This window comes from Ochotona princeps, chromosome 16 (assembly GCF_030435755.1).
Source record: "Ochotona princeps isolate mOchPri1 chromosome 16, mOchPri1.hap1, whole genome shotgun sequence".
Lineage (NCBI taxonomy): Eukaryota > Metazoa > Chordata > Mammalia > Lagomorpha > Ochotonidae > Ochotona > Ochotona princeps.
Genome location: NC_080847.1, coordinates 54,631,036 through 54,646,798, shown reverse-complemented (window position 1 = coordinate 54,646,798; position 15,763 = coordinate 54,631,036). Strand labels below are relative to the sequence as shown.

Genomic DNA, 15,763 nt, shown 5'->3' with positions numbered 1-15,763 from the left:
TGCCTTACTGGTGCTTCATTGACCAAGTTGCCATGATGTGGTGGAGGCAGTCTCTGGCCCCAAGGGGCTATGTGGCCAGGAGGTAGCTGTTGAACTGCAGCTTTCCCATGCCTCAAGCCACTGGCAGGAGCATCATTACTGTGTGTGACTAATGGCCAACTCACCAGACATGGGAACAAATGGAACCACCCTCAAGTTCATTATCAGGATTCTGATCTTGTCCTCTGCATGGGTCCAACTTTTTTTTTTGTTTTTCCCTAAGAAAAATCTGTAGTTTCTTTCCAGCCCCAATCCTTACCAGGCCCTGTGTGCAACTCGGAGCCCACTGCTGCTCAGGGGATTAGAAAGCAGGTTGCTTGGATGTGTCCCAATCCTTCCGCTTAAGACACTGTGTGTGTGGGTGACACACAAAAGCCCCCTTCTCAAAATCCCGAGTACCCTGCCAGGAAGGGCCTTGGTGCTGAGCCGGCAAAAGAGCAGGTGTCCGCAGCCAGTGAGCTTCCTCATTTTGCACAAAGCCCAAGTGGAGCGGGAGCTGACCCAGCTGTAAGCAGCTCTAGTTCCCCTTGGGGGGAAGCTGGCCCTGGTGTCACGTCTGGGCTCCGCTGAGGCCAAAATGGGAAACTGGCACCTCGTGAACATCACGTGTTCTGTGCCACTCCACCTGACCCCTCCCTCCCTTGGCAACACGGGCCCCCATTTCCTAAAAGAGTAACAGCCCCTGGAGGACAGATCTGAATGTGGCCCCCACCGCCAAGGCCAGGCCATGGGCCAAGCAGTCGGAAGGCCACTAATACCATTTGTGCCCTTTCCGCCAAACTTGGCCCACTGCCTGACCCCTCCGAACTCTGCTTCCGCTTCCAAGCCAAGCAAGCCCTTCGGGAATCAAGGCCAGGAGCCAGCTAACGCAGAGAACCCAAGGGCAAAGGCAGCCCACTGTCCTCCCTCATTTTCCAGAGCACACCCACACACACCTACCCAAGTTGCAGCAAAAAACTTTTATTTCCATTTGGTCCACGGTTTAAGAGAGGGCTCTGGGGGCTGTTAAGCTGCCTAGTGGCTGGAGGGGATGGTTAGGCACAAATTGGGATACCAGATACGCAGGGGAGCCCCCCACCCCCGTGGCTGCTGGGCTCGGCCGCCCCTAGTCGTGCTTCAGAGTGAGCCTTTCGAAGAGGTACTCGCCCAGGCCAGCCTGGGCTCCCTGGGGGGCGGCCACTCTGCGGATGTTGGTCAGGTGGTCACCCATCTTCTTGAGGAGTTTGACCTCCTCGTCAAGGAAGTGGTTCTCCAGGAAGTCACAGAGCTGAGGAAGAAGAGACTTTGATAAACCAAATCCCTCGGAAAGGCCGGGGGGGGGGGGTGGGGGGGGATACAGTTCAGCAGGAAATGAGCCTCAATGCAGGAAGGGGCTGTAGCTGCGGATGGCGGGGGTACTTACATGAGGGTCTGTGTGGGCAGAACCCAAGGCGTGTAGTTCCAGAAGGGCCTGGTTCAGGTTCTTCTCCAGACCCAAGGCGGCTTCCAAAGCATCCTGGGTTTTGCCCCACTCATCCTGGGGAGGCTTCTACAGGAGAGACAAAGGAATCAGACTAGCCGGCACACCCCCCCATGAAGGACAAAAACTCCATTTCCCAGTAGCAATCTGCGGCCAGAGACCTAGCGGTCCACTTGGTGGAAGAGTTTGCCTCCGCCCCACCTATCTCCGTCAAGGAATGGCCTCTGCAAGTTAACTACGTGCGCCAGCTTTTCCAACCAGGCACAGGAGTGAACTCAATCTCCCAGGAGGCCACGCGGCATTCAGACGGGTTTCGACCAGAGCTCTGGGCGCGCGCAGCCTTTTGGGAGCTGTAGTCCGCCACACCCCCACTGGCTACCTGCACATCCTGGAACAGGGCGCGGCCGCCACGTTGGTTTTGCATCTTCAAAAGACGCTCGGCGCCCTCACGCTTTTCATCTGCCAGCTCGCGGAAGAAGTGGCCCACGCCCTCCAGAGCCACATCATCGCGGTCGAAATAGTAGCCCTGCAGGGAGAAAGGGAAGGAAAACCGTTAGCGTGAGGATTGCGCAGCGGGACAAAGACGGCCCGCGCGTGCGCAGAGCCGTAATGGGGGGGCGGTCTGAGGTGTCTCCCAGGACCCTCACCAGAGAGAGGTAGGTGTAGGAGGCCTGCAGGTGCAGATTGACCAGGCGGTTGACGGCAGCCTCCACCTCGGTGGAATAATTCTGACGAATCTGGGAGGTCATGGTTGTTCGGCGATCAAGGAGATGACCCCAGAAAACGGTGTCGGAGGAGGTGGAGATGGCCGACAAGTGGTCCCGGAGGCTGTAAACTGGAGGAGATCTGGGAAGGCGGTCGAAATCGGTGAAAGAGAGTCCCCGGGCCTGTTCCGTTCAAACACTGTTGAAGCAAGACACAGGTCCGCGGGTCTCCCGACGCGTCGCTGCTGGCTGCGGCTGGGCGGCCTCCTTTATAGCGCCCTGGCCGCCGGGGGCGGGACACGCAGGACGGAGGATCCGCCAATCTGGGCTTGGGGAGAGGGGGCTGCTGGCCAATCACGAGCAGAGAGGGTCTCAGTCCCCACCCTGGGGTGGGGAAGTCACGCGCCTGTGGCGCCAGAGTGTTGTGAAATGGAGAATGGGGGTGGGGGAGGGATCCTATGGCTGGTTCTGGGAAGTCGTGGGATTCTGAGGGTCTCTCCGCGAGGTGAGAGATTTGTGGGTGCCCTGGGAACCCTTGGGAAATGATGACCCCGTGGTCCTGAAGTTACTTCAGGAACATAGGATTCTGAATTGGTTTTTGGCAATAGGGAACTTTATGGAACTCTGGGTGTGCGCTGGGGGGGGTCGTGCCTCGGAGTGCAGAGGACCACCTGTTGCTAAGAGTTTGTTTAACGAGATAAAGAGTCTCCAGATATGAAGGGAGTGGAGCGGGGAAGCTGTGGGGTGCTTACTTCCAGGACAGTGTGCAGATCGCCTGGGGAGAGGGAGGCCCTGGGTTTAGGAGTGGGTACAAGGTGGGGTGGGGTTCTGCATAGGAAGTGTATACTTCTTGCAGTTTCCCACACGCCAGGAGAAGCTGTTACGGGCCTCAGGTGATCTTCAAGTTGGAAGGGGCCTGTCTGGGTCTGGGGGGTGAGGGCCAAGGGTGTGTATGTGGGAGTGGGGGTGGGGAAAGAGGCAAGGAGCCTGGGACAGCCGAGGCAGCCCCCTTAAAGCACTCTGAATTCTGGGCTGCTTGGGATTCTTTGCAATTTGTTCAGTGCCTCCGATGCAGAGGAACGTTGTGAGCTGGAGCTTGGGGGCAGGGTCACTTTGGGAGGTGGGGGACTGTTTTCTCAGGTTTGGGATGTGTATCTGTTCTGAGGGTGCAGTCTTTAAGTGTGCCCGCTGGCTCAAACCAGTTCCCTGACCCCAAGGAGCCCCTGATCTTTAGGGGGGTGAGGAAGAGATGAGGCAGGAACTGGACCCTACTTTAGATGCAGCGGGGGAGTCTGGGGCCAAGGGCCCAGGTCAGCGCCTGTTCTAGTGAGAGCCCCCCCAAGCAGATAGGACCCTTGGCTGGTGGAACCAGGTGACTTGTGTGGTCCTCCGGCCTAGGCTGTTGACCATGTCAGAAAGTGCTGAGTCATGCTGACCTCAGCACCAGGGGAGGGGGAAGCAGATGAGGGAAGGGGGCGGGGCAGCTGTGGCTTAGGACTCTAGGCTACAGCAATTCCCAGGCTGGTTTCTTTCCTCGGAAGTGGGGTGCTTTGTCAGAACCCCGTTTGTGCATGGGAGAGCACGGGGGCCAGGGTGTGAGTTTCTCCATGAGGGCGTTTTCTCCGGAGTCCTGCTTGTGTCCCCTGGCCCCGGCCAGGCCACTGTGCAAGGGGGGAGGGGCAGGCACCAGGGCCCTGGTTGACTCTGGAGTTACTCATTCACCACATTTTATACTTGATCCGAAAGACCTTTAGCCTCAGGTAAGACCCACCTCTGAAGGAGTGACTTTCATTTTATTTTAGTGAGAGCAAGCGTCCTTAATCCTTTTCTGTGTTTCATTCCCTAGATCCCTGCCATAGCCAGAGCTGGGCCGCCCCAAGTGGGAAGCTGGGAACTCATTCTGGTCCTCCCACCCACCCAGGCTGAAGGAGGGGGCGGGGCAGCTGCACCTGCTGCTTCCCCAGGTATTGGAAATGGAGCCAGGATGGCAGGCCGCAGACACGCAGGGTGGGCGTCGCTGCGGGTGTCTCCCAAAGGCCCAAACAGCTTGGAAGTGGCTCACAGACAGCAGAGGAGGCGAGGAGGCACAGGAGGAGGAGGACTTGTCCCAGGTGCCCTGGTCACCCCCTCCTGGTCTCTCAACAGCCCTGCCCTTCCCTCCCCCTCTGCCCCAGCCTGAGTCCCAAGTCCCCTGCTCTCCCCGTCCACCTCAGTGAGCTGGAAATGTGGGGTGTTCCTGTGTGGGATGCTGTCTTCTGCCATGGCAACGCCCCCCACACCAGCTGCATCCCGGGGCCAGGCTCACTCTTAGCCCACAGACAACACTGGGCACCCCCACAAAACCAGGGAGCAGGGAACACTGTGGACCCTGGCAGGGTGACTGGGCTATTAGCCGGGTGCCAGTGACTTGAGACTCTGCAGTGTGGCCCAAAGGAGTTTTATTGTTCCCTCCCGGACCACCCTCTCCACCCATAGTCCCCCCCCCAATAATTACAAAAGTAAGAAAACCGCCCATGTCCCCAACCCCCCCACTCCTCCCAGGAAAACACCATAATTTATGCAGAAAAGACACAGTCCAAGGCCATGGGGAGCCTCAGCCCATCTTCTTCCAGATGGTGAGTGAGGCGGTGAGCACCGCAGCCCCCAGGATGGCCAGCGTCTGCCACGTCGGGGTCCCGAAATAGGAGAGAAGGCCATCCTGTGGACGGAGGGCAGCGGCCGCATCAGCAGGGGAGTGCGGGGCAGGGGGCAGCTCCAGGGACCAGGCAGGGGGAATGTCACAGGGTATATAGACCCTGCGGGGGAGTGCGGGGCAGGGGGCAGCTCCAGGGACCAGGCAGGGGGAATGTCACAGGGTATATAGACCCTGCGGGGGAGTGTGGGGCAGGGGGCAGCTCCAGGGACCAGGCAGGGCGAATGTCACAGGGTATATAGACCCTGCGGGAGAGGGTGAGGACTGAGTTGCTCCTCCCAGGAAGTGGGGGGGGTCAGCAGATTAGACCCCTAAAGGGACCTGTTTCCAGATCAGCGGGTGAGGGGGCGGGGTGGAAGTCTCACCCAGCCACCCTGCTCCTGGATCCAGCCCAGCAGCCGCTCTCGGAGGAAGTCCAACGTCCAGCCCATAATCGTTCTGATGAGCTCAGGCACCTTCGTGCACAAGGCCTGTGGGAAGAGGGAGGAGGGGTCAGGGACAGCCCGTGCCTCCCTCTGGGGATCCTTGGCTGCCCACGGCCACTCAGTGGGCTATGCAGGAGCCAGACATGGCCCAGCCCTGGTGAAGACTGCCACTTCATTCTAGTTCTCTACCGGACCACACTGGTCTCTCTTCAGAGCCACAAATACTCCCTCGCGCTGGAACTCCCAGCCGGGTGTCATCCCGGCCCCACCAGGCCAGCTGACCAGCAGCGCCTGCACTGCCTACTCCCAGAACCTCTCCTTCCCAGCATTCTCGCTGCTTCTCCTGCCATCCCCCGCCCCCATAGCTGCCCTGAGGTCATCTCCTATCATTCTCTTCACCTTCAGGATTTAAGCCCCGTCAGCTGGAAAACCACATCTCCCCAGGCCCGAGGTGAGGCGCTGAGTCACCATTACCATTGTGTCCGCTCTGTGCCCCTCAGCCCCTTCTGGCCCCACAACTACCAGGATGACTTCTTGGTCAGTCCTGGCCTATCTCCCTGTGAGAGTCTTCACAGAGAAATTCCCATGTGCTGTACTTGCTGGGATAAACTTGTCAGTCGTGAATGAGGGGCAGGCGTTTAGCGCAGGGTGAAGGTGCTGTTGGCCCGTCTGGGGCCGTGGCACAGTGGGGGAGCCCCTGGCTCCTGTCTAGGCCAGCCTCAGCAGTCACAGCAAGCTGGGCGTGAACGAGCAGACAGAAGATCCCCGTCTCTGTTAACTCTGCCTTTGAAACAAGTACATTTTTTAAATAAATATTTTTATTGGAAAAGCAGATGTACAGAAAAAAGGCGCTTCCATCCACTGGTTCACTCCCCAGATGGCCACGAGGGCCCAAACTCAGCTGATCGGGAGCCAGAAGCCTCTTTCGGGTGCTGGGTTCCAATGTTTTGGGCCTTCCTCTCCTGCTTTCCCAGGCCAGGACACAAACTGGTACCCATATGGGATGCTGGTGCCACAGAGCGGAGGATTAGCTTGCTGTGCCACCACACCAGCCTCTCAATAAACCTTAACCAAAAAAAAGGCAGCAACTGTGCGAGAGGCCTGCATTCCCTATTCGAAGGCCACACTTCACATCCTAGCACTGCTCCTGGTCCTGGTTCCCAGTTAACATGCATCCCGGGGGGCAGCAGCTGATGGCTGCAAAGCTTGGGGCCCTGCACCCCCATGGGGGAGGCATGGTTAACTTCCTAACTCCTAGGTTTGGCATGGCCCAGCCTGGCTATTCTGGGCATTTGGGGAATAATCCAACAGGTAGATGATCTTTCTCTCTCTTTGCCTTTCAAGTAAAATCAAAATTAATAAAAGCTTCGGATTAAAGAAATGATCCGGCCACCTTGCTCCCTCAGTAGCGGCCTGTCCTCCCTGCCCCTCCTTCCCCTGGCACACAGGGCCCCACACCACCCGACCCTGCCCTCATGTCTCAACTTGTCCTTGTCATCCTGTTCTAATCACACCGGCTGCCTGGCTGCCGGCCCCACGCCACGGCCTCCGCACTTGCTGCTGCTCCTCTTACACACTGCCCCCTCCCCGTGGCTGTAGGTCACACACATTGCTGTCATTCATGTCACCTCTTAGAAGTCTCCTGACCACTGAGCTCAGCCACACAGGCCCCTGTGACGTCATGTCAGTGTTTGTACTGGGGAACGCGCCCCTTGTGTCAGTGCTGGGTTCTGGGTGTGCAGACAGGGCCTGGCACACGTGTGTGGGAAGGATGAGGCGGATGCCCAGGCCACAGCAGGCTCTCACTGCCCTCAGCACGGTGGTCTGCACACGTTAGGGGAGCATGCCTCCTGGCTCACTGCCCACCTTCAGCACCAGTTTGGTAGCAAAGTAAAAAAGGGCGACAATCCGGCCCCAATTGAAGTGGCCGTCAGCAAACATGTCGGCTGCCACTCGGAAAAAGACCTCTCGGGGGGAGTCCGTGTCCACAGCCGCGATCATCCTGCAGAGGAGAGAAGTGGGGGGTCAGGCGCATCCACCCGCATCCACGGGCAGACAGAGACCCAAGTCCCACACTTCCCATGAGGGAACAGCCTACCCGGAGGGCTTCAAAACCCTGCCATGCCTGCTGGCTCCGCAAGGGGTGGGGCTGGGGTTCCTGGGTTCCCCCCACACAGCCCAGGGGTGTGCACCTCTGCAGTTCCACGTTACTGTCCAGTTCGTCCCCGATGCGTTTCAGACACTCGCTCAGTCTCTTGGTGGACTCATCCGGGGCCACGTGCTCCAAGGCCAGCTCAGGGATCTGATCCCCCATTTGGCCCGCCCGGTCCTGGATGAAACTAGAATGGGGACGGAGTCGGGGTGCAGAATCAGGATGGGGTACCCTTCCTCGAACTCTGAGGTGCAAGAATCAGAGTCCAACTCACCCCTGAAGCAAGAGGGCACCTGTCTTCATGATCTGCTCAGAGCTGGTGGGCCCTAGAGGAGAAAGATGGGAGGAGGCGCCTGGAAGCCAGGGTCCTGGAGGGGGAGGACGCTGCTGGGGCGGGGGGCCTGAGCCCACGCTGGGCAGAGAAACCAGCAGTCCGGGCAGAGAAACCAGCAGTCCAGGCACCTGAGGCTGGGAGGGGCTGGGAGCCTGGGCCTGCATCCTACATTCTTCCGGGAGGGGAGGCTGACAGAACACGGTAATGCTCGGGGACCCCTGATCAGAACCGGGGTGAGGGGCCTCCGAGATGAGGGCCGCTCCTCCCATCAGGGTCGGAGGCAGGAAGTGGTGCCGGCAACAAGCCCGGGCCTGCCCGGGAGTTTGGGTTCCGGGATCCCCAAGTTATCAGGAGCCCCGAGAACCCGAGCAGGAAGGGATTGGGGGGGCGTGGAGGCCAGAGAGCCGGGACCCTCCAAGCAGGGAGTGGGACTGGAGAAGGGGGCAGCGCCCAATCCGGGAGTCTCTGCCCCCCCGGAGTGCTTGGAGATCGCACGGTCCCGGGCCCGCAGGACAGATCCCGGCGCTGGCCGGCAGCGGGACTCGCCCTCCTCCCCTCCGGCGGCCTCCCGCCTCACCCCCGCCTCTGGGCTGCTCCCCGGACCCGTCCATCACCGCCGCTCCCGCCGCCGCCGCCTCTCGCCGGGTCCGCCCGGGCGGCCGCAGCGCGCCCCGAGTCACGTGAGCGACCCGCTGAACGTGCGCCCCTCACGTGGCCGCCCCGCAAAATGGCCGCTGCCCCGCAGGGCCGGCGGGTCACGTGGCGGCGCGGGGCGGGGCCTATCACGGGCTGGTCCAATCAGCACCTCCCGTCGGGGCTGGCTGTGTCCGTCCTGCGGCTGGAGTCCAGCTCTTTGGGAATGGGAGTCCAGCCACAGGCAGCTTGCGGGGACCGTGAACCCCCACCAGGGACGACAGCGAAGCCCTGGCTGAAGCTCAGCAGGGCGTGGGAAGAAAAGAAGCAGCGAAATTCAAGAGTGGTCGGTCCCGGGCCACGCAGGATGCATTGGGAGTTCCACCCTACGCTTGTCTCCAGCGACTCAGCTCTCCCAGGCTAGAGTGGGGTGTTTCTTTTCTTTTCCTTTATTTTTCCTCTTTTTTTTTTTTTTTTAGTCCTGAATTTCCAACGGCTTGCGGCTTTGGAGAACCAAGTGGCTCCGTGAGAAGGAAGGCCAGCTCGTGGTGCTGTCTGGGTCTGTGGGTCCAGCCCTCAAGCCCCCCAACACCCTGAGGGTGCTTCCTCCCAGAAGGGAGGAGGGGGATTCCCGTGCATCCCACACCGTGCCCGCACACAGCGAGAAAAAAACCCTTTTCAGAAAGTCAACGCCAAGACCAAAACTGTGGACAACAGGCAAGATGCCACATCCAAGATGGCGCTGGGACTCGCACAATCCTGAGATTCTGACCTTCTGATTGGTTGTCGCTCTATACCTTTCCTTGATTGGCTAAATCTGCAATCATTTTTCAGAAAGGGGCCAATCAGAGACAACCACTCTATAAAAGTGGCACGCTGCTGTGGCCACACAGCATGGGGAGGACCTCGCCTGACCGTGGCTGCAGGTTTCCCACATGGCTGCACGTTCTTTGGTGTGAGACCAGACACAAGAATGCCCTCATCGTCCGGCCTGCAGCCCCAGCGGGTTAAGCCACAGCCTGTGACACGGGCATGCCACCCCAGAGCCTTGGTTCGAGTCCCACCTGCTCTGGGAGGGGATGTGGTCATGGAACAAATTCCCGCCCACATCATTCTCCAGGGACCCTCAGTGAGGGCTTGTCAGCTCCCCATAAACCACCAAAATGCCACATCTCTGGGAAAGCCAAGTCTTTGTTTATTCAGGGCATACATCAGCGTTTGTCCTGCGGGAGGGTCACGCCCACGGCCTTCCTCACCTCCTCCAGGATGTCAGCCAGCAGCTGACTCTCCGCCAGAGGAACCACAGGACTTTCCTTCAGACCTGTGGAGAGACTACACTTAGGAATCCGGCTACTTCACCACTGCCACATCAAAGGAACTACAATTCCTATAATTCCCCAGGGCACAGTAATACTGGGTGCAGGCAGATGGATGCCACGGGGATCCTGGGCTTGAGCAATGGGCGGGGTGGGGTAAGGAGTCCCTCATCCCCAGGCCAGGCCAAGCCTGTCCCCCATCTGTATCCTTACCTTTGCGTAGGCACTCCCGGACATGCTTGGCCTCATATGTCATGCCTGCTCCATTTGTATAATTGAATTTCTTGTTCTGTGCCTGGGGCAGCGGGAACTCTTTCCGTTCCTGGTTCACCACCAGCTCTGTTGGGCACCAGCAGGGTTCCAGGAGCTGAAGGGACACAGGACAATGGCCCTAGAACATTCTGTTGCAGGTGCTCTGGGACTCCCCTGCCACTCCACGTCCCCATCCCCACCTTGGGGGGTTTACTCTGTAGACTCTCAAAGGTGACAATAACATCCTGGCCCCAAGGACCAAAGCTCTCCCTACCTGTTGCCAGAGAGCACAATGGCCCAGGCCTGGAGCTGAGGGCATCTCAGGTGTGTGGGAATCTTCTTTAAGGGGCGGTTTCTTGGGTCGGCGCAGTAGCCTACTGGCAGGACCCATATAGGCACTGGTTCTAATCCCGGCAACCCCACTTCCCATCCTGTTCCCTGCCTGTGGCCTGGGAAAGCAGTCAAGGACGGTTCAAAGCCATGGAACCCTGCACCCGTGTGAGAGAACTGGAAGAGACTCCGGGCTCCTGACTTTGAATTGGCTCAGCTCTAACCATTGTGGCCGCGTGGGGAGTGAACCATTGGACGGAAGATCTTCCTCTCTGTCTCTCCTCCTCTCTGTATATCTGACTTTCCAATACAAATAAGTAAATCTTAAAAGAAGAGGAAGTTGCTTAGGGTATCGAGCACCTTCCAAACTGCCAGGAGCAGTCCCTCAGCTCGGGGGTCCTGGGACGCCTCAACTGTCCCCTTCTAGGACAAAACACAGAGAAATACAGAAAGACAGGGGTGCGTCCAGAGGTGCATTGGGATATGTCACCACTTGTCATGCTGGCATCCCACAGCAGAACAATGGTTCAAGTCCAGGCTGCTCCACTTATGGTCCACTCCCTGCTAATGCACTTGGGAAAGCAGCAGACGCTGGCCCAAGTGCTTGGACCCCTGCATGCATATGGGAGACCGAATGGACAGCCTGACTTCTGGCTTCAGAATGACCCAGGCCTAGCCATTGCAGTCAGTGGGGGAGTGAACCAGTGGGTGAAATATCTCTCTTTGTGTTTCTTTCTCCCCTCTTTCCTCATTGATTGGTTCACTCCCCAAATGGCCACCATCAACTGAGTTGATCTGAAGCCAGGAACTCCTTTCAAGTCTCCCATGCAGATACAGGGTCCCAAGGTTTTGGGCCATCTTCCCCTCTGCTTTCCCAGGCCACGAACAGGGCTATATGGGAAGTAGGGCAGCCGGGACACGAACTGGCATTCATATGGAGTGCTGGTGCTTGGAGGCAGAGGATTTACCAGTTGAGCCATTGTGCCAGGACCAGTCGCTTTAATACAGAATAAATCTTTTAAAAAGATGCCACGTCCTACATCACACGGTGCCTGGGTTCTGCACTCTGGCTTGTTGCTGACACTCACCCCGAGAGGACGGGTGATGGCCACGTGGTCGGGTCCCCAGATGGAGTTACCGGCCCTGGCTCTAGCCTGACCAAGTGCCAGCCACTGCAGCCATTTGTGGAGTGAACCAGCGCGTGGAAACTGACTCTGTGTCTCTCTAATATACAAGAAACTGAAAATTGAAAAACAAATCAGGGGAAGTTCCAAATTCTCCTATGACCTGGTAAATAAGAACAAATTTTATTGCAGTAAAAGGGGATCTTGATTCGCCCTGGGAGGCGAGGTCAAAGGTCATACTTGCTAAGTGTGGCTGGTACGAACTGATTCTTCTTGGGCCTGAGGACTTCTTTTCTTCTCTTTTCTTTTCTTATGGTTTTATTGGAAAGTCAGATATACAGAGAGGAGGACAGAGAAGAAGATCATCCAAGTGCTGGCTCACTCCCCAAGTGGCTGCAACAGCCGAAGCTGTACCAATCTGAAGCCAGGAGCTAGCAGCCTCTTGGTCTCCCATGTGGGTGCAGGGTCCCAAGGCTTTGGGCCATTCTCGACTGCTTTCCCAGGCCACAGGCAGGGAGCTGGATGGGAAGTGGAGCTGCCGGCATTAGTACCAGCGGCACCTCATAGGATCCTGGCGCGTTCAAGGCGAGGACTTTAGCTGCTAGGCTATCATGCTGGCCCGGGCTTATTTTCTTAAATCAACTTGTGTTTGGGGCTCAGGTGCTAATGCAGCAGGCTAGTCAGCCAGCCTGTGCACCAAGATCCCATGTGGGCATTGGTTTCATTCCTGGCTGTTCCACTTCTCATCCAGCTCCCGTTGTGGCCTGGGAAAGCAATCGAGGATGGCCCAAAGCCATCGGAACTCTGTCTGGGTCTCCCACTTGGATGGCAGGGTCCGAGGACTCAGGCCAACAGTTTGCTGCCTTCCCAGGCAGACCAGGACCAGGGTAGCTGGACTTGAACTCAAATGGGTACTTTAAGTTTGGCTGGTGCTGTTGCAGACACCAACTGCTTTACCCCCTGTGCCCTGGGCTCAGACTTTTGGCTAAAGCAAGATTAACCCTCACACAGGAGCCCCTCTCACATTCCCTGGCCTGAGTGTGGGCGAGACACTGGTCCTGCTGTCACAGCCACATGGGGCCACAATGCCACGCCTCACCTGGGCCTTGCCTTTGGTGCCATTCACGGAGAGCGTGTTGGAGAGTTGGGAGCTGATGCTGCAAGTGAAGCTGCCGTGCACCCCTCCCGGGTACTCAAGAATTGCCGTCACCGTGTCGTCCACACCTGCAGGGCAGCGCTGAGCAGACTGGGTTTCTGGGTTCAGACTGCCCAGGCCTCGAACTCCGGGTGTGCAACCCTCCCCAAACCCCTCGAGGCACCCTGGCTCTGAGGAGAAACCCGCTGGCCTGCAGCATCGAGGTGCCTGGGGAGTGCCTGGCCAGCGCCTGGCCATGTGGGGCTTCCCACAGCAGCGTCCCTTGTGCTGCCCCCTAGAGGAGGTCCTACAGCACAGCAAGCCTGGAGCTTTGACACCCCCATCAAAGGCTCCCCTCAGCACCCTACCTGTCTCATAGCGTCTCCCCACTACTAGGATCTTCTCTGGCTTCTGCCCCCGGAAGACCATGGAGAGGAACTGGACGCAATAGATGCCCAAGTCCAGCACAGCGCCTCCAGCCTGCGCCCAGTCTATGGCCCGTGGCACATGGGTGAAGTTTAACCCAAACTCAGCCCGGGCCACCCGAAGATCCCCCAGATCCCCCTGGGCCAACACGGACCTCAGGGCCTCAACAGCAGGAAAGAATCGAGTCCAGATGGCCTGCAGACCAGAGAGAAAACAGGACATGGGCAGTCACACGGAGGCCACAGCAGCCGCCCAGTGTCTAAGGCTCTGACCAGATTTGGGTGCCACCACCTGACCAACAGTGAGCTGGCAAGTGTCTCACATAGAGTGCCCAGCTTCTCTCAGGTACATGTGGCCCGGTAACCCAAACCAGGAGGTGACCAACAGAGACAATGCCGACCCTGACACAACCTGGTGAGCACCAGAAAGCAGCTTCAGCCTCCGCCATCCGCCGCCTGACAGGCGCTAGCCCAGACCCAGGCCAGAACATGGCAGCTGTTGTTACTCCTGGCAGAATCCACAGCAAGACTCCCTGGCACCGAAATAGCTTCCAGGTGCCATTCAGTGGCCATCTTAACTGCTGGCACGAGCCACTGAGGCAAGGCAGCCATCTTCATAGCTGGAAGTCTCTTGGACCCCAGTTTGAGTTCTGGCTGCTCCACTTTCTTTCTTTCTTTTTTTTTTTTTTAGTTCCACTTCCAGCCTGTCTCCCTGTGAATGTCCAGGATGGATAAATTCACCAAAGCAAAACCCATTGCTGTTTGGGGGCAGGTTCACCACTGGCATCTCCCCCCACACCCCAGCAAGGTGGACCCACTTGGCAGCCATGTGGATTGCCCCCTTTCTTTGGGAAGCCTGCAAAAGTCATTCCCCCTGCCCCACTCTCCAGGCTGTGTTAGGGCCCCTCTGCCCTCACCTCCATGAGGAAGAGGCCTCGGGACCGGGCCTCGGCCACCATCTCCCGGACCTCCGCAGCGTTCACGCCCAGGGGCTTCTCGCACAGCACGGCCTTGCCCGCCGCCAGGAGCAACAGCACCACAGGCTTGTGCTGGGGGTGCTGGGTGCCCACATAGGCCACCTCTGGGGGTGCGGAAGGAGGTGGGCAGCTGGTCAGCGGGTCTGCCCCACGTGATCCGAGCCCATAAGAACACAGGCTGGGAGGAGGCCTAGCCTGGTGGGGTGCCAGACCTCCCCCCTCGCACTCACCCACGTCGGGGTCCCGGGCCAGCTCTTCGTAGGAACCATAGGCTTTCGGGATGTCATGGGCCTGAGCAAACTCCTTCGCTCGGCTCAGGTCTCGGGCTGCCACGGCCACCACCTGCAGGGCAGAGCCACAGGAGGAGGGGGCGATGAGGTCCCCAGAGCTGCACGCCCGGGCCAGGGGTTAACACAGTGTTGGGTCCAAGTCCACTACTGTGCTGCCATCCATGTGGGGAGACCTGGGTGAAGTTCCTGGCTGCCCACGCTGCCTGCCCAGGCCGTTGTAAGAATCTAGGAAGTGAACGAGCGGACCGGAGTTCTCTTTCCAATCAATCAATCATCAATACCTAAAATGGTGGGAGGGGGGCCAAACAAGCAGCTTCTAATTCTACCTTGCAAAGCCCCTCAGGAGGCAATAGTTCAAGGCCAAGACCCCCTCCCTGGCGTCCCGCCCCGAGAGCGCCGCAGAGGCGGGGTTTGCTCGCCTGGGGGACCCCTAGAGCCAGGGGTCCGCGGACCGCCCTCCCCCAGCCCTTTCTCTCTGCAGTCCGCGGCGAGCGAGCGAAGACCTGGTGCTCGGAGCGGGGCAGCGCCTGCAGCACGGTGGCGAAGTCGGCGGCGATGAGGCCGGCGGACACGATGCCCCAACGCAGCGCCATGGTCGCGACTCGCGGGCGAGTGTCTGAGCGGCTCCGGGGGCGCGCGCGGAGAGGCCCAGCCGCCCTGCCCACCGCTTCTCTTTGGCCTGGCCGAGCAGGGGGCGTTGGGTTCTCGCGACCTCATTGGAAGCACGCGGCGAGGAGGCGGAGTGCGGGCGGAGCTTGGAGGTGTGTGTCCCTGTGTGCAGTGGGGAAATCGCACGGTGCGCTCCAGTCCAGGTAATCTTGGCGACTGCCTTGCCCTCCGGACTTTCTTGGGACCTTGCTCCCTTCCCACCCAGCCACCCCTTGTTTCTTCTAGGAGAGAGGGAAGGAGAGTGACTGGCAGGACCACCGTGAGAGCTAACAGCCAAGCCATCACGGGCCATCCTGAGCTCTGACCTGGCGCGCCAGCCCTGTAATCCGGGCGCTGTCCCATCTGACAGGCAGGGGTCACTGAGACTCGGCACCGAGCGCACCCCTAGTTCAAGTGCTTGGGAGACCAGGACAGGGTTGCAAGCTCCTGGCTGCTATGTGACCATTTAGGGGAATGAACCAGCTGACGGGAACACTTTCTCTCTTTCTCTGTATTTCTGCCTTGCACAATAAGTAAGTCTTTGACCCCGGCATTTCAATCTAGGTTGAAAAATAAACACAAGAGAAAAAAAAGAAGATAAAAGTCCTGAGGTCAGGGACAAAGAGGCGTAGCTGCTTAATAAAACAGGAATCACTTATTTACAGTGATAAAGTTATGGTGGTTACTGGGACACCGCAGGCAAAGGTCGCCACTGCCACCAGGCTTGCCACTTGCTCTGCCCATCACTGGCTGCCGGACTTTGTTGCAATGCCAGCTTGTCCTTGGTCCTCAGACACAAGGGCAAGTTTTTGAAATCTCTTATGTCCT

At 58.6% G+C, this 15,763-nt stretch overlaps 3 protein-coding genes across 6 annotated transcripts; all 3 read right to left on the bottom strand.

Annotated features, from left to right (window-relative positions):
* Positions 1 to 979: 979 nt before the first annotated feature.
* FTL (ferritin light chain) lies at positions 980 to 2,452 on the bottom strand. The gene is made up of 4 exons (XM_004597008.4): positions 2,146 to 2,452; positions 1,878 to 2,024; positions 1,442 to 1,567; positions 980 to 1,306 (listed from the first exon to the last, which is right to left on the bottom strand). The coding sequence occupies exons 1-4, from the start codon at positions 2,245 to 2,247 to the stop codon at positions 1,145 to 1,147; spliced, it is 537 nt and encodes a 178-aa protein (XP_004597065.1). The 5' UTR covers positions 2,248 to 2,452; the 3' UTR covers positions 980 to 1,144.
* A 2,171-nt stretch (positions 2,453 to 4,623) lies between these two features.
* BAX (BCL2 associated X, apoptosis regulator) lies at positions 4,624 to 8,536 on the bottom strand. 4 transcript variants are annotated; one of them, XM_058674462.1, is made up of 6 exons: positions 8,383 to 8,536; positions 7,746 to 7,797; positions 7,512 to 7,658; positions 7,186 to 7,321; positions 5,260 to 5,364; positions 4,624 to 4,900 (listed from the first exon to the last, which is right to left on the bottom strand). In XM_058674462.1, exons 1-6 carry the CDS (start codon positions 8,414 to 8,416, stop codon positions 4,796 to 4,798), a joined length of 579 nt encoding a protein of 192 aa, XP_058530445.1. In that variant the 5' UTR covers positions 8,417 to 8,536; the 3' UTR covers positions 4,624 to 4,795. The 4 variants fall into 4 exon arrangements, with proteins under 4 accessions (XP_058530445.1, XP_058530444.1, XP_058530446.1 ...); XM_058674461.1 differs by having other exon boundaries at positions 7,746 to 7,839; positions 8,383 to 8,431; XM_058674463.1 differs by having other exon boundaries at positions 8,409 to 8,431.
* Positions 8,537 to 9,611: 1,075 nt separating this feature from the next.
* Positions 9,612 to 14,994, bottom strand: DHDH (dihydrodiol dehydrogenase). Its single transcript, XM_004597009.3, has 7 exons — positions 14,791 to 14,994; positions 14,228 to 14,339; positions 13,938 to 14,101; positions 12,964 to 13,216; positions 12,560 to 12,684; positions 9,968 to 10,121; positions 9,612 to 9,759 (listed from the first exon to the last, which is right to left on the bottom strand). Exons 1-7 carry the CDS (start codon positions 14,878 to 14,880, stop codon positions 9,650 to 9,652), a joined length of 1,008 nt encoding a protein of 335 aa, XP_004597066.1. The 5' UTR covers positions 14,881 to 14,994; the 3' UTR covers positions 9,612 to 9,649.
* Positions 14,995 to 15,763: the final 769 nt, after the last annotated feature.